General features: G+C 40.0%; 1 protein-coding gene across 6 annotated transcripts in view; it reads right to left on the bottom strand.

The window, feature by feature from the left end:
* Nucleotides 1-284: 284 nt before the first annotated feature.
* The window catches only part of LOC124881931 (kelch-like protein 29), a 374918-nt gene continuing 353633 nt past the window's right edge, over nt 285-21569 (bottom strand). For all 6 annotated transcript variants that reach the window (XM_047387899.1, XM_047387896.1, XM_047387897.1 and 3 more), the window contains 3 exons: nt 19689-19882; nt 5718-5862; nt 285-1659 (listed from right to left, as the gene is read on the bottom strand). In XM_047387899.1, coding sequence (XP_047243855.1) covers nt 1476-1659; nt 5718-5862; nt 19689-19882 — 523 coding nt within the window. In that variant the 3' untranslated portion in view covers nt 285-1475. The remainder of the gene's footprint in view (nt 1660-5717; nt 5863-19688; nt 19883-21569) is intronic.

The raw sequence follows: 21569 nt of genomic DNA, 5'->3' as shown, positions 1-21569 counted from the left end.
TGCATCATGCTGCGGGGATGTTTGGCTTTACGTGGAACAGGGAGGCTGGTCAGAGTTGATGGATTTAGCTAAATGCAGAGTAATCATAGAAGAAATTCCATTAGATGCTTGAGCTACTTTTAAGAAAATGGGCAAAGCTGATAAGAGACATATTACCTGCAGCAAAAGATTATTGGTTCTAACAAAGTTCAAGGATTATGAATACTTTCACAAGGCACTGTACCAGAGTTTAACTTACCTTTTAATTGACTGCACACAGAAACAGATTTGACAATATATCCATGTCCTTGTATATGTATTAGGGTTTAATAATAATTGTTAGTTTCTCCTTTTTGGGTACAGATTTACAGACATATGTTGAATCCAGCCTATGAGTCTTTTTTTCTAAAAACATTTATACAGAATTGCTTTCAGGTTGTAAAATATACATATTTCCTTCCTGTATTTACAGAATACCAACCCAACATCATTTGTGGGCTGCAATGAAACACACTGTATAAATCAGAAAACAGGGTGGGGGCTGATAAAAGACGAGAACCCATGAATCAACAGATAACATCTATGATGACAGTCACAGGTGAATATTGTGCTTTTTTTCCTTCAGTATCAGATCAGACGACGACAGAAAGAGGAATTCCTCCCCGCTCCCTTTAATCTAATCTTTGTCCCAGAAAGTAAAGGCAGAGGAGGGAGGAAGGCTCCAGGTTGTTTTTCCTTTGTTGTCGTGCAACTCCAGCTCGACTCTTGAAATCAACATTTTTTCACAGTGAACCCAGTGTGACCCAGATTTGATCACCTTCTCCTATGTTTAATGATTTGATCAAATAAAACTGGGTCATAGAGAGTTCACAATCTGGTTCTGGAACTACCTCATAAATCCACACGCAGTGGAGAGAAGAAACTCCTCCAACCAAAAGATAAAGAGTAAAGCAGTCCTGCTTGGCTCCGTCATCCTTCAGGTCCTGTAAATATCACTACTCAGAACTGTCCTCACACCACAAAGACACTTCTATGAAACCTACACCTGGTGAACAGTATTACTCAAAATGACAAAAGCATGGACCTGCAATGGTGTTCACTGAGCTCAGAGGCAAGGAAAGTGGTGGATTCACAAAGATCTGGAAGAGACAACTGAAAAGACAACTTCACTTAAATAAACTGAAACACTTATAAGTTACTAAGAGGGTCCCTGTGCCTGTTGGATGAGAGGATGAACTACTACCATGACACGTACAGCACTCGAGGTTAGGCATTGTCACCTGGCATGGCTAAGTAGCATGTAGAGCATGAGTACATTCTGCACAGGGTTTTGTTTCATTGGTGGGTGGCGAGTTTGCAGGGTAAGCCGCGTGGATCGATGCCGACTGACCAAACGGTCGGCCGGCCCGGCTTTGAGCTGCCGTCACACATCATCCCACAACAGGAGTTCGGCTGGTGTTTGGCTGCGACTCGGAACGATCCCGTCCGGGCTGCCGTCAGCCGCTCTGAATGTACTTCTTAATGACCACGCAGCCGTGTCTGAAGAGCGGGCAGGGCAGTGACTGGAGGAGCGTCCACATGTTGGTGCAAGGGTCAAACGTCTCCATGTTGCCAAGGGCCGGACCCTCGCTGCTCACGATACCTCCAGTGGCGTAGATCTTACCATCCAGAACGACAGCACTGCACAGCAGGGAGACAACAAGACACTGAAATGAACTAAGCAGGATTGAGTTGCTAAACACAGTTTTGGGTATTTAGATTGGATCATGTAGAAGAAAAATAGCCCTGAAAAAAGGGTGTAATTGTGCAAACTTTTCATAAATGTTAACTCACTGTCCATGCAGATCTGCACATGTGAGTTAAAAAGGTCACTTTAATCCCATAAATAATCAAACTGGATAAAAAAATACAGATGGAACAGTGATAAAATAACTGAAAAATTAATGTTTTTAGAGAGATTCTTCAGCATTTTTTCAGAAACTGCATGAATTTGACAAGCTGGCTATTGGCAACAAGGTATATCAAGGTTTTAAAAACAAACTTTTTCAGATATTTGTCAATAAAAAAAAGCTGGTCCAACATATCCAAAAACAGTGATAATTACTGACACAAACACACCAAAGCATCAGCAGTATGTCTTGTTTCTTAAATAAAAATCTATTAACCATGAAAGATAATGTGGTTGTTTTTCAATTTGTGCCTCGAAATAAATAGTTCAAAACTCTAAAATATGATTTCGACTGAAGGAATTAACTCTCTTCTTCCCCACAGAGAGCAGTAAACAAAGCTCAATTATTTAAAATCTAACAGAAAATATGAGCTATAGACAAGTTTGAACTGATATAAATGATTTATAAGGCTGAAAAACAAGTTCAATCTCTAATGTTTGGCACTCTCTCAGCATAATCCCCCCAATAGTCACAAGTAAACAAAAACTACCTCCCAATCTGGACCTTTTTCTTTTATAATCTGAATGGACAAGAAGCTAAGTACGGAGAGCTGGTGGACCGCTTTGTGGCAGGGTGTCGGAATAATCAATAAATACAAAAATATAGGCAAAAGAGATGACTAGATTTTGGGAGAACCAGCAGCATGTCAAACTCCTCCACTTCTTCTCCCAGGATAAAAATAACATTTAAGTACCTCGGTGTTAGACTGGATGACAGACTGGACTGCAGACAGAACAGTGCAGTTAGATTGCGTTTAGACTACACTCAAATTATTCAAATATAACTTACATTTTCTTTTTTGGAGTTTAATAAAACCAACTAATGTAAACCTTGAACCTACAAACATCAATGTGGAATACTCATAGAAAATGCAGCCAACTGTTTTAGAGAGCATACAATTGGATTTCCATGTCCTTTCAACCTTTTTGGACCCAAGAGAGCCGACTTTTTCAAATTAATCTTTATCTAATTCTGTGTGAAGTTAAAAACTTCAAGCTGAATGTATGAAATCAGGTGAAGAGGTGGAATTTGACTCAGAGAAAAAGCCAATAAGTTCTGCTTTACTTGTTTGGAAAGTGCTAAAACGAAAACACTAGCAGCCTGAATGTGCTCTTCAAGTGTCCTCAGGGTTGTAGAGTAAAAACACCCAGTTCAGCTGCTTCTGTATGTCTCTGTTAATAGCAGCTCAGAAGACTGCTCCTGTTCCTGATGTTTGGAACCAGTATTACCAATAGACTGGTAACACTTTGTTAAAAATAACCCAGCTGGTTAAGAACAAGTTGTCAGGGCAAAGCAGTGATTAGAGGTCATCAGTGTTTCTAAGTAGCTTTATGTATTACGGCTAAGGCTTTGAAATGAGATAGCTTGGAGTCCTGGCAGCAGTAACACAGCTGATGTAGTTGATCATCTGATAATGGAGACCCTCATCTATGCAAACATGTTGATTGCCGTGCTGGGGGCTGTGCCTGCGATCATATGACAGCAGCCAGCAGTTCCAGTGCAGGAAACTAAAGTAAAAGCACACATTACATTACCTCTCGAGGGCACAAGGAAAAAAACTAATGAAAAAACAAATATCTGTACAAATGTGCTTATTTGATATGAGAAAAAGAAGCAGGAGTTTGTGTGTGGAAAGGATTAAAACTTGGGCTGTAAGCTGATTAGAGCTTTGTACTCCTATCGGGCTTTGGAACGATCTGCATTTACATAAGGTGCACGCTAAAAAAAACCCAAAAAAAACACGCACGCATAGCAAACAACAACCAGGAAGCCATCGCGCTGCTGGAACGTAGAAAGATTATTACCGACAGCCTGAATCTGCTCAGCTGATCCAGTGGAGAGGGTAGGAATATCAGCTTTCCTGCATGATGACCTGCCAAGTTTTATCCTTGGTGCAGAAGTGCTCACTGCAGTGATTTCCAAGCGTCTGAGCGACTCTCTCCCCGCAACAATGAGTTTGTTGTTTTCGCTCCTTCCCCGCATCCTTTCCTCTCTCCGTTGTCAGACTTAGTTAAATGTAGCAGAACAGCTGCCTGCCGTGTGCTAGTGCAGCTTATCAATAACTCTGACAACATGATTTATGCTGCACATTCTGCCCATAAGATCACAGTCTGTAATTGCCCCCCCCCCCAATGTATTCCATCCCTGCACTTTATGTTCCTCTCAATGTCTGCAATAAGAAAAAAAAAAAAAAAAAAACAACTAAAAAGTGAGTTTATTATTGAGTAAACTGCGCCTCAGTGGCTCAGCTTGACGAGGATATTAACATGTGATCCCATTGCTGTTAATTTTCATTTCAATGGCTATTATGAGCTCCTAAATGGAGAGAAAGCTTTTTCTCTTTGATAGCACAAAACTTATGCCCACCCCCATTTTTAAAATCTCAACCCTACATCTCTAAGGGACAGGGTGCCCCGACTGTTTCTGTGGAGTCAGGGGACAGCTAAGGGACGCTGCTCTTTAGCCTTTAAACGAGCTGTTTTTCAAGGGCTCTCTTGGAAACGAAGGTATAGGAAGTGTGCTTGGAAATACACTCAGTCACATAAGTATACTCACAATTACATACTTAGGACACAATTAGATCCAAAATTATGAACTGTGCTACTTGAATGAAAATTGGTGCATTAGACACAATTAGATCATGTATCCATTTCATTTTTGACTCTGAATTTTTTTCTGATCATCTTCTATTTTTGTTTATTATTCTTTGTTTCATTGTTGTGTTATGTTTTCTTGCTCCACCTGCCATCTTTGTCTCCTTCAAACCCTTGTGGCCTTTCCACTTTGTTGCTTACACTCAGATGTGGGATGTTTAGTCATTAAGTCAAAGTCAGTTATGCAACAGGAGGGGTATCTTACTTTCCTTCTCTTATTCCTTCCCTCAAATCTGACCTGACCGCGCTGGTTGCCTAAGGGGCAAAAGGCAAATCTACTCAAAAATGTAAACATTTGATCATTTAGTTCACAATAACCACTTTGACATAGGGGTGGGTAATATGACAAAAATATATAAATACACTTTTTTTTTTTAACAGTAAAATCGCAATTTTATCAGATTTCCCTAGTTAAAGAAAAAAAATAACGCATCAGTAGGTCAGACTTCAAAGAAAACTGAAAATCAGCATCGGAATGGAAAAACCTGATTGGTGCATCTCTAATACTGTTGATCTGTAACACCTTGAAGGAGCGTCCCATTTCTGACTGGGATATTTTAGCCACTACTAAATTAAGAGCCAAGGGAGTAACCTTTGGAATTGGGATTCAGCCTAAAACTGCTGCTCCTACAAATAATACAAAATAAATAATATATACAAATAAATAAAATAATTTAAATGTCACAAAAATAATCAAAATAGTCTGAATGGGAACTGATTTGATAAAACAGTCCGCCACTGAACGGATGTTTTCTTTCTCTCAGCATGACACAGCAGCGTTACTATTCAAGCCATTCTAAAAATCACGCCAGTGAATTGGATTTTTCCACCAAGGGCAAAGTTTTGCTGCTGAACTGCATCGCTGTGAAAACACGGTCGGCTCACAACAGGCTTTGTTCACGATTTAATTAAATGGCCCGAGTACATTTTCCCTCCGCAGCCCTTTTACCAGCGTGCCAACACAAAGACTGGCGGATTACTAATGAGCCTGAGTTTTACAATAATGCCAGAGTGGTTTTTGAAGCGTTGTGCAGGTCAGATCTGCTGTGTGAGCTTCTAAAGAAATCTTTACACTTCCACACTGGGGATTCCCCCCCACTTTGCATATGGTGCCACTACATTAATTATCTCTTACCTGCAGAACTGCCGAGAGTGATTCATGTTGGGTCCAGCCTTGATGTTGCCTTTGTCTGGGTCATAGATGGTTGTGGCTCGAGCGTAGGCTCCTCCCAGAATGAATATAAAACCATTTAGACTGACAGCAGGGGCGTTTTTGTTATCTAAAGACATGTGAAGAGGCAGAGAAAAAGAGAGGAAAGGAAGAAGAGGTATTATTTTGTGTTTTGTTTTCATCGCAAATACAGAACTTTTGTTTGAATGTCATTCTCTCACACAGCAGACATTTCCATTAAATTTAATGGCATCAATTTGTTTTTTACTCCACCTTTGCTGAATGAGAAAACAATCAGCAACATTCACCCCATCACTCCAAAGATACACTCCTCTCAAGATTGCTTTAAAACAAAATGGATACCTATACAGGAGAATAAATGCAGTCCATAAATCACTGAGGCTTTATTGGGTTCTGCTTCAAAATCTGTTTGGGCTTGGAGGCAATATGGGAGAGTTAGCCAAGTCCCAATAATTCAGAATTGCATTAGACCCACTGGCACTTTCACAGATTTATATAGAAAAAAGAGAAAAGGCACATTGGCAATACATGAGTGAACAGGTGGGATAATGGAGGCTGTGCATATTGTATAATTCAGTATACAGCACATCAGGAAAACAGGCATGAAAGCACTCTGCTGTAGAGTTATAGATGATGGGAAAACAAAATGAAACGGTGGTTTGAACCTAACGACGCCACTGGAAACCTGGAGTTCCTCGGCAGCGGCCCCACTGCGCCGCAAGGGAAAGAGCGTTTCAAACCAGGAGCAGTTCCACTGATGCATGCTGCAGCTGGCCAATTTACAAGCAGCATGAATAATGCACAGACGCTTGGCCACTGTCCTCGCCCGCTCCGCAACAATGGATTGACATCCCTCATTGAAAACAGACAGCGGGAAGAGTTAAGTCTCAATAATGGCAGAACAGAAAGCAGCAGCAATTTCTGCCTTTTTCTGCAGCTTGATGTAGCTGCTGATAGGTGTCTGACATGTTTAATTAACAGGTCAGAGTAAGAGGTCAGGAGGTCTTCTGCTGTTACTCTCATTACTGCATGGGAGGCTCCAACGAAATACTAATTACACTTTGCTTTCATGCTTACACAGAGTTACATTTCAGTATAAAGCTGAGGTTGGTGTAAATATCTTTAGGGTTCTAGACAAGCTAACGTTCTGAGAATGTATAGCTTACAATAGTTTCTGAAGAAAAAGTCATTGCTGTTATTACAGATTATAATTGATTAATCACACAATGAGAACAATGATTAAGTCATAGAACTAATCTCACAACGGCATTAAAGAAAAAGCTTGAAAAGTTACAAGTGATTCATCCACTTGTATGTTATAAATTACATGGCAGCTTGCTGAGCACTTGAACCTTCAATGGTTTTCATACAATTCTAAATGTCTTTTGTGATTACAGACCAGTTTATGCTCAAGTAGTTGCCTGGCTTTTAATTAAATATGTATGGTACAGTATTCCAGAGTCTTAAGAGAATAATTAAGAGATTCAAAGTGCCTAGCAAAAGAAAGGACTGCTCTTGAACTTGAACATTTTGTCACAAACACAAATGCAGTGTTTTTCTCTATAGAGGTTTGCATGTAGGCCAAAACATTCAATGGCCTAATCTGACCAGAGCACCTTCTTCCAAATGTTCCCCACATTGCTTGTGGTAAACTTCAAATGGGACTTCTCAGGGCTTTCTTTCAACAATGGCTTTGTGTATGTCTATAAATTATCATGTTACCAGGTGCCTCTTGGCTTCTCTGTCAGAATAGGTGGTGGATCATATCTTGGTGGGTTTGCAGTTGTCCTATACTGTCTTCATTTTTAGATGATGGTTTTAACAGTACTCCATTAAGTGCTCAAATTGTTTGTTTTCTAACATGAATCTGTAAACCTCCCCACTGGTTCCTTGGTCTTCATGATGCTGTTTGCTCACTAATGTTCTCTAACAAAACTCTGAGGCCATCGCAGAACATCTAGATTAAAAAGTAAAAAAAGGTCAAATCCATTTGATAATTGACTTCTGAATGCAATTAGTAGCAATGTATTTTATTTAGGGATATCCGTGCCACCATTTCAAACCTCCTGAATCTCCTTCCACTCCATCCTACCTTTACTCTTTTCTTTAACTTTCTTATTCACTGCCCATTCCTTTAGATAGTTAACCCCAAGAACTTGAACTGGTCCACCTTCAACCAATCTTCTACCAACTTTCATCCCTCTTTTAGATCACACCTCCACCTCTTTTGACTCTCTTCCACCTGCTCAGTGCCTCTCACTAAAGTTCACAATGTAGCTTGCAAACATAGCAACTTTTGCCTGAATTTATATGTCAACCTTCCTATCACAACTGCAACAAAAATATATCACAGTCTTACTGCCCATGTCCTGCAGCACACTCCGGTACTCTCCCAGCTCTTTGTCATTTGCGTTTTCTATTTTAGCAAAATAAATAATAATAATATATATATATATATATATATATATATATATATATATATATATATATATATATATAGTGCAACTTCTGACCCTTTCTTTAATTTTCCATCAATGCTCCATTAACACCATTCCACACCTTGTAGTGCTCATTCTCTGTTTGAAAACCATACTGCTCACTGATCATAACCTCAAACATAAACCTACCTTCATGGTATGGCTAATCAACCTCATCTGTACATCACCCTCATTTTTGAAAATTGGTGTCATATACTTTTCTTTTATTTAGTCAATCCCTCAATCTTAAAAGTTGTGTTATATAATCTACTTAAAAAATCAATCCTTCTCTCCTAGACATCTTCATGCATCCAGAGAATCATATATAAAACTTGGTGGATCCATTTGTTTCATGCTGAGCCTCTACAACTTGACTGGTGTCCATCTGGGCCCAAATTAAGTCACTGATTGAATGTCCAAGTAAAACAGGTCTGTCCAAAATAGAAGAAAGTGCCTATAAGGAAATGGACTAGAGCCATGGCAATGGTGGTACTTAGGCTACCTTTCCTAATACTCACATCAAAGTTTAACAATACTCGCATTAACTCTCTGAAAATATCAACTAGCTGCACGCACTTTCATTCTGGTTTTTTTTCACATGCTTTGATGTAGAAATGAATTACAATAATTTTCTGCTAGAAAAAAACTACTACTTCTTTAAAAACATTCATTATCAATGAAACATGTTTTTTTCAACAGAGTGTATAAGGGTTACATTATATATATATATATATATATATATATATATATATATATGTTGATTTAATATACAAACAGAGCTGCAAATAAACCATTCCCACTCTCAATTCCAACTTCTAGCAAACCCTGTTAACTATTACATTTTCAAACTTTAAAATTTCAACCTCTGAGTAAAAATGGAAAACAAAATAAAACTGTATCATTTAACCAATGATGCTTTTGTTTTTGTTTAAATGAACAAAGATATGGTGAGTTTAATTGTTCCAAGTCCAGTTGTTATAAAATGTCTGTCAAGATGAAGGACTTATAAAAGTTTGAGCAGTGCTGAAGCAGGGATTGTTTTTATCTTCTTCACTATAAAGGGAGAGAACAACCAGCTGCTAGGAAAGGTAGGAAAGCTTTAAAGTCACACCCTGAAAGTACAGACGTGAACTCTGTAAAGATTCTCGTGAAAGCGGTTGTATAGTGACAATCTTCTTCTTACCAGATTGAGCTTTGGAGTTTCAGAAGAATGGCAGCTCTTTCCAAGGTTTTGCTAAGCCTATAGAAATGATTAAAAAACATGCAAGGCTATCACTGCTGCACAGTGAGGATGTGCAGAAAAGTCAACACATTTTGCCATTGTGTGGAATTGTATGTAGACTGATGGGAGAGAAATAATCAATTTTCCGTGACAAAATGTGAAGGACAATGTATCCTGATGGTGCCATTAAAGCAGAGTGCTTGAAGCATTTCACTACAACTCAGTGACGTCAACACAAAGATAGCTTTAGAAAGAAAATTAAGAAGCTACTTTAACCGTCTCTCAGTGTGTGTTAAAGCAGATCGTCTAATCATGATTAAAACCTCACATGCCAAAAAGGTACTGCAGACATTTCCACAATGTTGTATGCAGTCTAAAATGTCACCACAACAACGCAAAGTGCCAGTTTCAATTTCCACCCTTGAGAAACAAGTTATCACTGATTGGTTGTCCTCATGTTCTGCCTGACGTTTTTTTATTTTCCTCCTTTACCTGCTTCCACTCATTGATATGCCGTTGCCCGTCTTTGAGTGCACGCGTGTGTACCAGCATGGGCGTGTGTACACAGTGTTTTGTGTTCGGTCCCATAAACACAGAACACTCATTTCTCAATGCTCTGCGCCTGAGGCAGAATAATAGCAGGATGCTCTCAAAGGAAAAACCTTTCTCTCTCTCTTTTACCCCTCAATGAAAGCTCCCCCCACCGTTTCCCGCTTCTCTGTCTTGGCTTAACAGTAAGCAGCGAGTTTGAACACTTGGCGGAGGAACAGGCAGGTTATCTCTCTCTGTGGTTGGGCAGACCTTAGAGGACTGTGGCTGGAGTTCAACATGTCTGCACTGTTTTGCTTTTGTTCTTATCTCTTGGCCTTTAGTGTGAAAAGGAGCTGTTCTTCTGAAGCAAACACTAAGATAGTGGAAAGAGCACTGTCTCCTTTTTGAGACGGGGAAATCTGATTATATATAGAAGTGTGATGCCGCTCATACATGTGATGAAGGCTGGATGGGCCAAAATGCTGTGATCAAGTCAATATTTGAGCAGTGAGTAAAAGAGTGTTAGAGATTTCTCTGTTTGGGTTTGCTGCTTTTTAGATCGGGCAACTCCGCTCCAGAGCCGACCACCTTCTACATGAAAAAAGTCTGAATAAACGTAAAGAAAACAAGACAGAAGAAGGTGGTTCTCATACTCTAGCAGTGATAGAAATACAGCTGTGCCTGCAGGGCAACACAGGCTGACGCACTGCCATAGAACAAGCCCGTCACAAGCCTGGACCCCCTCGGGCTGGGGTCAAGGACACCAAACAAACGTAAACACAAACTCACACAGTGAATGTGAATTTTGTTACTGCCATCTAAACAAACAACTACTTCTCTCACATCCTTCCCTATCTCATTCCCGCATCGGCACAAAGGATATCTGATTCTACAAACCTGGAACCCTATCAGAGTGATAACACTTGCTGAACTCTATCACAGTTCACACAATCAAACCTATACAGATGTAGACAAGACTGAACTCACTGATAAAGTTTCCCAAACTGCAGTCACATTTACACCGTCATGGAATTGTGCAGCCAGGAAAACAAACATGGAACAAATAAGACATTTTCCTTCGACAGACTCCAAATAGCGGGATGAGTGCCTACTCCTGTTTTCTGGGAGCACAAAGAGGACAAAGAAGCTTCAGTCTACTGCTGCCTTAAGCTTAGATAAGATTACAACAAGGTAATTGGGGCTGCAAAAACAACATTTTTTGCACACAATGTCCTTTTTATGTGGTGTGGGAAGAAGAAAGGCAGCCTTTGAAATGATGGGCCAAAATAGCTGAAAGAGGATGATGTGCTTTAATTCAACATGATGGGGACACGTCCAATTAGGTAACTATGGAAACATTCCACCTTCCCTCCCTCTTCTGAGTCCGTTACTTTCCTCTCTACTATATCCCCCAACCCCCACCCTCCTCCATCCACAAAAGCACCCTCAGTAGCGGTGCCCATGCAGCTTCTACGTAATTAGCGGGAGTAATTGTTTGGTGGTCAATTTCCCGATAGAGCAGCCTGGGCGCGGTGCTTCTACTCAGGTCCCTAGAGTCGACAGGTCGATGGAGACCTGTCTGTCAGCAGAGGTAAACACTGGGGGGGGAGCCAGCAGGAAATTGTATGTTTTTGTATGAATGTTTGATATTAGGTGGCATAATTTTAAAGGTTCACTTCACCAAAGGTAGGGAGGTACACCAGCAAATCTAAAAAGCTTGTGTCTTCCTTCTAATTAAATACATGGACACAAAGCTGTTTACTAAAGTTTTTGACCTTGGCATTTTTAAACATTCCTTCATAATGTGGATCTACACAAAGCCAGTATGGTTTGTCTTCTGAATATATTCAGTACTCTTTACTCTTGGTTCTGTTGAGAGACACGCATATCTCTGCAGTTTTCTTTAGGGTTCTTTCTGAAACATGTGAGAATGATCTGTTCAATAGATTTTGACTGTCTGATAATTTCATTCATTTTTTTAATTAGGTAAACTTTTCTCACAAAAGTAATTCAAACTGTATATCATTAATTGCATCCTTGCTGCTTCCATATCATTTGTGAGGGAAAGTTGCAACCAGGGATTGCTAATCAAATGCACTCAATGAACTGATCATCAGCAAGTGATACCACTTCTATGAAAGTGTGAGATTTGGCTGATTGCTGGCCTAAAGCACACAGGTGTGTGTCAAAGTTGCGAGGTCTACAAGAAAAAAACTGTCTCCATAGAGAATCAATTCTTCTGGCCATCAATCTGGGAAGGGTTTCAAGGCATTTTCCAAACAATTAGGTGTCTTTTATTCTACAGTAAGAAAGAATATTTAGAAGTAGAAAACATTTAGGGTAGCTGGTAATCTACCTAAGAGAGAACTTCTCAGCAAATTCATTCCTAGATTATGCCATCCAGTGTGAGGAGAAATGGCAAGAAACACATAAATTGTAAAGCTTCTGAAACTAAAAGTAGCAAAACAAAACAGAAAAGGTATGTGTTGTATGGAAGGGCTACCAAAAGAAAATATCTTCTTTCTAAAAGGAACTTGACAGTACAACTTAGATTTGCAAAGTTGCATCCCAATAAACCACAAGAATTCTGTATCAATATATTTTGAACAGATAACGTGAAACTAAGATTAGGTGATCATGAACAAATAATATAAGCATAAATATCTCCCACCTAACCTTCAAGCATGGGAGTGGAGACGTGATGATTTAGGAAGCGCATGGAAACAAAGAAAAGGTAGTCAACAAATGATTGAGAGTATAGGTGGCAAAAAATGGGGTTGGATATTATAAAATGGATTGAAATAAAACATTTACTCATTCATAAATTGGGCCTATTTTATGTCCACAGAACCTGAGCACCTGTACAACAATGAATGGATAAAGTCAAACAGGAAACAGGCGAGTTAAATTAGACGTTTTACAAGCTATTAGAACATATGGGTGAGCTTTGTTTTCCTACTCATACTTTTTTGCTTAAAATGACAGAGTGGAATGACACCTGAGAGTAGAGATGAAAATAACTGGTGAAGCAGGTAAAGACCAGATCTGTTTTATGATGTCCAAATGCATAACACTTACAGAGGATGTATTTTCTTTTCTGAATGACTGTATATAGAGATCCTCTAACACTTTGATTACACAGAAGTGGATTTAACTGAGCCAATTACCTAATGTTTGTCAGTAAACACTCTGTAAGGTTGTAAGTTAGAAGTGAAGGTTCTTACATTTCAATGTAATCAAAACCAAGTTTTTAGCTTCACCATAATTTGAAAAAAAGTAAGCTGCATTTTGAAAAACTATAACCAGCATCCTTTCCATCACTGATTCAAAATTTGTTTCAAGATTCTTGGCTTTAGAATAATTTTCAAAGGCCTGTTTTTTTTAATCTAAAATTAATCAACATAACTGTGGTAAGGCAGTTGAGTGAGCCACTGAAAAGGCTCATAAATCAGCAATGTCAGAAAAAAAATCTGCAGCCACACTTGTGGCTCTTTGGGCATAAACAGGCATAGTTATTCTTTGTACTAAATATATTCTTCAACATAGTGTCTGAAATATTAAAAGGTGCTGAAAATTCACTGGCACCCAAAAGGTTTATGAAACTACAGGTTATCATTTTTTTTTTTTTTTAATAAAGCTGTTACAGTTTAGAGATATAAATAGGCTTTATCAGCAATCATCCACTACTATTGGAATATGTTTAACAGTAAAGGACTGGCAGGAACTAGTAAAGTGTGCTGTTGTGCCATCTTAATATCTCATACAAAAAAAAAAAATCTAGAGAAGGCAAAAATAAAATATCAGCTAAATCAACAAATTGGCTTCAGCAGTTTCCAAATCTATCAAAACCTTTTAAAGAAAAGCCAGAATTTATCAAGGATTGGCATAACACTGTACTGGAGTTCCAATGACCTTCTCAAGGCCTTGTTGCATGCTGAATTTTTCAAATGTCATCTTCCTTTGGTGTGAGTACCACAAACAAAAATTTCTATTTACTTCTTACTTGGATTGAAGTTCATGAATAAACTCCGCAGGCTCATATCTCCAAGCCTTGGCATTTTTGGTAATTTAACCGACTAAGTACTGAGAAATGAGACTTCATAGGTAGCCTACTGCCTGCGGAGGTGTTCGGTTCTGGTCAATGCTGCCGTGCACATGCCAATCAGATCAGTGATATTAAAGACAAAGGAAGAGTTAGTCACAAACTAAGCTGAAGGGACGCTTCGTACATCCACAGAGTTGTTGGAGGGACTATTTTTGGCACAAGTAATACTTTTCACAGGAGATAGGAAGTCAGTCTTGATAAGTGTTTGTGAAACCCATTTGCAGTCTATGTGGGAGATGCTCCATACAGAGGGAAACACACACACACACACACACACACAGGCATACAGTCACAGTAGATGCACACAGCTGTATTTGTGTCAGTCGATAAGATAGTGCTGAGAGACTGCGAGAGACAAGGTGTGGTGGGGGTGAGTGGGGGGTAAGACAGTGAGATGGAGGGAGAGAGAAAGACGAACAGAGAGATTAAAGATAGAGAAAAATGGATGCAGGCAGAGGGATGTTCGAGAGGCGCTCCCCACCGGCTCACTAAAATCATTGCCGGCCCAATTTCACAGGAAGCACTAAACCCGTCCATTATCTCCTGGCTCGTTGGCTGTCAGATGCCAGCTCATCCACACCCTGACAGATGATGGTCAAACCGTCTGTCTCTGCGACTGCCTAACACACAAAAACACAACCCCCCCTCTGCTGCACGCACGTGTCTGAAGCAACCCGGCTGGTTACATAATTCATGCATGCGTACCTGTACCCTCCAGGTTTGAATAGCTGATATGAGGTAAGCTGAGGTTGTCAGTGTCTCATCTGTGTGCGTGCGTGCGTGTGAGTGAGTGAGTGAGTGAGTGAGTGAGTGAGTGAGTGAGTGAGTGAGTGAGCGAGTGAGTGAGTGAGAGAGAGAGAGAGAGAGAGAGTGTGTGCACAACAGACTTTTCTCTTATTTCTTCTTTTGCAGGCAGCACCGGACCAACAATGGCTTTCAGCACTTATCTCAAAAACATGCATTACATAATCAGCAATTTGCCTTCTTTATTTTCAATTAAGTAAAGCAATACAAACACCAATGGAAGATAGCCTCTCTAAAACTGCAATGTGTTTTTCATGGCATATTTAAGAGGAAGCAGTGAGTGGCATATTGTTCTAAAACCTGCTAAAACCCATGTTGGCCAGGTTCACAAATCACACCAAGTAGTTCATTTTACACAGAATAAAATGTTAGTTATTCAGGTTGATCCGGAACCTCCAAACTAGTTGATAAATTATAGCAGAAGGCATCATTAGCATTTACAATATGATTTCTGTCAGCTGGTTTACATATTTTATTCCCTCCTGTACTGAATTAAGCACAAAGCCAATACAAATGAACATTTATCCTGTTTGGCCTGTAACGTGGTCCATGTTTCAGGTTTTGGCCTTTTTGTAATTAGGTTTGACACCTCTAAAAAAAACTGAACATAGGTTGACTTAGTGTGCAGGTTAACCAATCAGATGTTAGGATCTGTTTGACATGCCACAGTGACAGCTGAAAATATTTCATAGAGCACTTAACAAAGGCACCATCAAATCATAAAACTAATATGCTTTTAATAAATAATAAATTCAAATTTTCATTTATTTCTCATTTAGCTTATTAAATATTTATTAATTTAAATAATCAGATTACATTTATTCATGAAATGTAGTTACATAAAAGTATTTTATTGCAGCAAATCAATTATACTGATGTATTAATTGTGGTATTTTTGGCACCTGATACTAAGCTACTAAAATATTTTTTTTATTTAAGCAGGTCAGCTGACAAAATCTTTGCTGGTATTTTGATTGAACTTGCCTAAATCCCAAAGGTTTTCGTTTTTAGGCTGCTAGTTTCTCTGGTCTTCTCCACTGTATATACGCTGATATCTTGACGCTTTCTGTTGCTCTATTTATCACTAGTGAATGCTTTAATCTCAACATGTCCATGCACAACACGCTCAATAAGGGATTGTTGCCCAGTGAGTTCTGGCTATTTGTTTAGGATCCTTGTCCTGACAAAGGGAGAACCAACACCCCAGCCTAATATCTTTTGCAACTAAAAAGTTTATTACCAGAATTGCCCTTTGGGTCCATCTGTCACTTCATCAGCTTTGACCGTGTAGCTGCTTTAAAAAAGGGATCCCAGCAGCATAATCCTGTTTCTTTTTTGGCCACACACAGCATTTTGTATTTCAACCAGACGGTTCTATTATGTTTTATTTTTTTTTTGTTTGGTTATTTTATTTACAGATCTAACATTAAAAAAAGGCTAAATACATATGCATGCCACAAAGGGTTTGTTTAAATCGATAACGATCACCTATGTGCAGCATCTTTCAAGCATACAGTAGTCATGTGTACTGGGAAAGAGAGTGTATACATGGATAAGATCTTTGCTTTGGGAAGACATCTGGCAGACCTGTGAATCACACCAAGGTGTACACTGTTTTTCCAGCTGCCTTGGAGTTATAGCAGCTAGATTAGAGTATTTTTTGTGGCTCTGCATCCTTTAAAGGTCCCTGGAGGCTCAGACTGTAATGCTGTTGCCGCTTTGGCCAATAACATGTCAGGAGCTGTGGTCGGACTCACCTATCATTTTGCAATGGTCTTTTCATTACATAGCCAGAGCAATAATGTGGACAGAGGGAAAATGATGGAAAACACAGAACAGGATGACGATAATAAGGAAAAGAAGAGAGAGAAATGGAACCAATCTGCAGGTTTTCTATTGCCATTGGTTAACATTTACATTAAAATAAGCTTTAATATTAAGAATTAAATCAGCACAAGGTCTCTGTGCATTCCCACATCTCTTCCCTTGTGCATAAGGAGAACAACGTCATTACCATTGAGAGCTCTACACAAAGCACACAAATAATTCAATCTGCCAGTCATATGGAGCGTACATACCCTGAGTTGCCTTGGCTCAGCCGTGATGGGTTTATGGCGCCGGCTGCACAAGTCAAGTATATGATACGGAACGGATTGTGCTCAAGTGGAGAAAGTCAGGGGAACGCTGTTGCTTGGCAACCATAATTGAGGCCCAATGAGTCTGTGTTACACTTTAATGTGAAAGCAAAATGTGAATGAGTAAGGACATGCACATTTATAAAACAACAAACTAATGCAGCTGCACTATGCACCATTTGCCCTTTTTTGCACATTCAAACTTACAAGAACATTTTTGTGAAGTACCAGTGACGTCGTGGATATTTTCAATAATCACTACCTTGGATTAAAAAAAGTTGGAATTGGTGAAAAGTCTGGTGTTATAATTTACTTCAATAGTTTTTTAGGCCGGGTCTGGAACTGCATTTTGAGTTTTAAAGACCCAAGTGGGAATATTGGGATTAAAGTTAGATTCAAAATGTTTTACCAGAGCACATTTTTGCTAGAATTATCAAAAAAAACAAACTAAAACTAGATTAGTAAATGGATATCAAATGCAGTCTGGGTTGCCATTGTCTGCTACTGTTATTTTTTGAGTTGGACACTGGTATAGACAAGCTGTTCCTAAAACTACTGTTACTTATATGAAGATTTCAGAAGCTGGGAAATAAGCAGAAGTTTAGTTTATTCTCCCGTACTCGTCGTCTTCCGCTTATCCGAGACCGGGTCGCGGGGGCAGCAGACTCAGCAGAGACGCCCAGACGTCCCTCTCTCCAGACACCTCCTCTAGTTCCTCCAGGGGGAGCCCAAGGCGTTCCCAGGCCAGCCGAGAGACATAGTCCCTCCAGCGTGTCCTGGTCCGTCCCCTGGGCCTCCTCCCGGTGGGGCGTGCCTGGAACACCTCCCGAGGAAGGCCTCCAGGAGGCATCAGGTATAGATGCCCGAGCCACCTCAACTGGCTCCTCTCGATGTGGAGGAGCAGCGGCTCTACTCCGAGCTCCTCCCGGATGGCCGAGCTCCTCACCCAATCTCTAAGGGAGTGCCCGGCCACCCTATGGAGGAAGCTCATTTCAGCCGCTTGTATCCGGGATCTCGTCCTGTCGGTCATGACCCAAAGTTCATGGCCATAGGTGAGGGTAGGAACGTAGACCGAACGTAGATTCTCCCATTAAATAAAAAATAAATAATCACAAAACACTTTGATAATAAACCATGTTTGGAAAAGAATGCTATGCACAAGATTGCTTCACACCCTCAGAAATGTCTACAGATGCATTTCAAAACTCTTCAAAGTAATGAAAGGTTACTGTTACATCATTGGTAAACGGTGTCAGAAGAGATCCATCAATCAGATTTGTGTGGATGATTTCCAATCTGGTATTTGTAAAGCTTCAAACTGCCTATGCTGATTTTAACAAATTCCAATTTCTTTTTAGGAACTATGATATAGGAAGATTTGAGATGAGCATTTTAAATACTGTTTCTAGTCTTCCTGCCATGAGAAATAGCTGTAAAGAAGGGTTTGCTAGTATTTTAAAACACAGACCAAATGATCAGTTTTGCATTTTATATTAGTGATTAGCACTGCTGACTAAGAACAGCAATCTTCTTGAGACTGTAGATCCTTACTTAACATTTCCAAATTTAACCCGTTTCATGAAAAACTTTTCTATAATATATTCAGCCTTGCTGTATCTGCTGAACATCTCGCTCTCTTGTGCAGCTTAAATCAACTGCAGACATGTCTCGTGATATCATAGACAATACAGTTTCCTTTTAAATAGCTTTTTACGTGTCTGTGCTTGCTCAGAGCTCGGGAAAACCTAGCTAATACTGGAAATTTTTGGCTTTGAGTCTTTACTCTGTAACAAAGTCCACACAGAAGAGTGCTGTTAGCATGACCTGGTAATGATTGGATAGGATCTTTTCACTGCTTAAAAAAGATTGTATTTTTCTGTTTCTAGCCAGGTGATGATCTCATCTCTAACCTTTATAGCTGCAGGGATAATTGTAAACAAAGCTGTAATATGTCACTGTACACTGTATATCCCTGTCCAGGGATCGGTAAAAGTGAGAAAATTCACACCTACACCAGGTAGGCTTTTACACAGAGATTTTTTATTTTTTTTAGATCGGACCGATCGAAGTCATGCAGCTGCAATGGATTGGACCAGTATTGTGCTGGTCGAGAAGAAAAAAGCACACGCAAGAAAGTCCGTGTCATCGGGGTTTCTGTTGCTACTTTGGCTTTCAAATGTAATTGCGCACCTGTGCCTTTACACTACTCCACTTAGCATCACGAGAGATTTTCAAACACTTTTGTCTTCGGATTCGTGTCTTACTTTGTTTTTCCCCTACCTCTAGTACTTGTTCTTCTACTCAAATGTGCTTACATCCTCTATTCCTGCTTTTGGCACACCTGCCCCAACATGCATTCACACTGCAGGCGAACTGCTACAGAGTCCAGATAAATCGTGCTGAGACCAGCAGTTGTAACTGTGACAGTGCATAGATCTCTGGTTCGTTTCAGGGTCCAGCACGGGTTCACACTGGTGTGATCCGCTCCAGAAACCAGACTCTGGCACAGTACAAAGCCTTCCAAAGCTTTGGGATAAAATCACTGTTAATGAGACCTTGAACAATTTAGCTCATCAGTACTTTAACAAGTACAGCCCCTTTGGGGAAAAAGAAATCCTAGCAAAACCCAACTTTTCCTACCTATCATGGGTGATTCAATGAAGCTCCAAGCGTTGGTCTGTGGTATGTAGGACTGAAGGACGCCTGCTGAGCGCCCAGCCTCGTTTACGCCCCCAAAAACGTAGATCTTTCCTCCGCACACAGTGGCAGCCGCTGAATGGACTGGCTTAGGAAGAGGAGAAACAGTCTCCCACGTGTTGGTGATTGTATCGTACCTGAAAAGAGAATAAGAACTTATTAAGCCTGAGCATTTACCTGAGTCTGACAAAAGCTCATGATTAGAGAACAAAGACAGTTTATAGAAAGCCTCCGATTTTAAAGTTCCCACTGCTCTGAATCGCTGTGAAACACTCGTTTTGGCTGCAGAGATGACAGATATAATTAGCAGGATGACTACACCACCAGGGAAGATGAAAAAGCCCAACATTACATACAATGACAGCAATTAAAGCAATTACGCAAAGCAACATATGTTGGGAGCTACCAGCCATTAGTCTCTAGAGTTGAGCTGAGTGTCAGTGCTGAGTTTTGGACATTTTTCCCCGAGCCCTCTCTGGCAGAGACAGCCCACCCAAACAGGGACGAACAGATATTGTAGGATAATAGGGCCTGACCCACCAGTCTGTAAGAAACACAACACTCCAAGCTCACTGTTTTCTGCCCTTTTCACATATGGGTGCTTTTAATTCATCTCATATTTCTTACACCTGTACTTGTGTTTAGTGAGTGCAAGCTACATGGGTTAGCATTAACTCAGCATAATCCTGCATCCATGGGCCACTGATCAAAGCAGCCACACCGACAGCTCTCCAGCCAGAGCAGGCCTCATTAAGGAGCCACAAACAGATCCAGGACCTGTGATTGATACACACATCCATTCAGGCTATAGCAAACCTTCCTAATTCAAGGTAGTATCTTTGTTGTCCAACAAATAAAATAATTAAAAGAGTCTGAAAACATGCTGCCAGTATTCTGCGGCCAACAAAACTAACACTTAAAACACTTCAGGGATGCTTAGAAAAAAAAAGCTGACTCTCTCCTAAAAGCATTTTTTAATCTGATTTATCTACTGGGATCAACAACCTTCATTAGGCCACAGGTGTCTTTTATTTTTCTTTTATGTGCTCATGTAACAGTATTTATTGCTACAGCCCCTGTGGCATTTTAAGTCAGGCTGAATTTAAATGACACCAGGGAGCACTACCTGATTCCCCCCTTCTAGAAAGAAGGCTTTTAGATAAAGTGCAAGAGGAGATGGGCAAAATACCCTTTGGGAATATTCTCCTTGGGGTTCTGATAATGTCGTTTGCAGCTGCTGCAGAGAGGATGGGCTTAAATCGACTGTCAGATTGAGAAGGTGGTGACAAAAAAGCCACTCAGAAAGGTGGATTCAAAACACTCTGAAGTACCAATTAGCACTGTTTAATCATGGGCACACACACTAGTATCAGATTGAGAAACTGAGCTCTGCTGAGACAGAGTAACAAACACATGTCTCTGTCTCCAGCAGATGTAATTACCCCTCAGACTAACAATGGGAGAGCTTTGTAAATTTAAGGGTCAGACAGTGCTGAGTGATTCTGATTACAGGACAGACAAGAGTCCAAAAGGACTGCTGAAAGCAACCAGAGACGATGAGATAAGACAGGGAGAAAAACGATTCAATTCCACACACCTTAATGGTGTAGTTGAGAGTTTTTGAAGTGAGGTTCTCTTATTGGGTTATTAAGTAGTCAATATCTTATGGGTAGCAGAAAACTCATGTTCTCGTATTGTATTAATCCAGATAAGTTGGTCCCAATGGTTAAAGTTTACAGCTAGTCCAAAAGGGGCCAACACCAGAAAGGACTTCTAACTTCTTTAAACAACTTCATCCTCAAAAACACAAACCTGATTTTACAC

Source organism: Girardinichthys multiradiatus, chromosome 15 (genome assembly GCF_021462225.1).
Source record: "Girardinichthys multiradiatus isolate DD_20200921_A chromosome 15, DD_fGirMul_XY1, whole genome shotgun sequence".
Classification (NCBI taxonomy): Eukaryota; Metazoa; Chordata; class Actinopteri; order Cyprinodontiformes; family Goodeidae; genus Girardinichthys; species Girardinichthys multiradiatus.
This window is presented reverse-complemented; position numbering and strand designations above follow the sequence as displayed.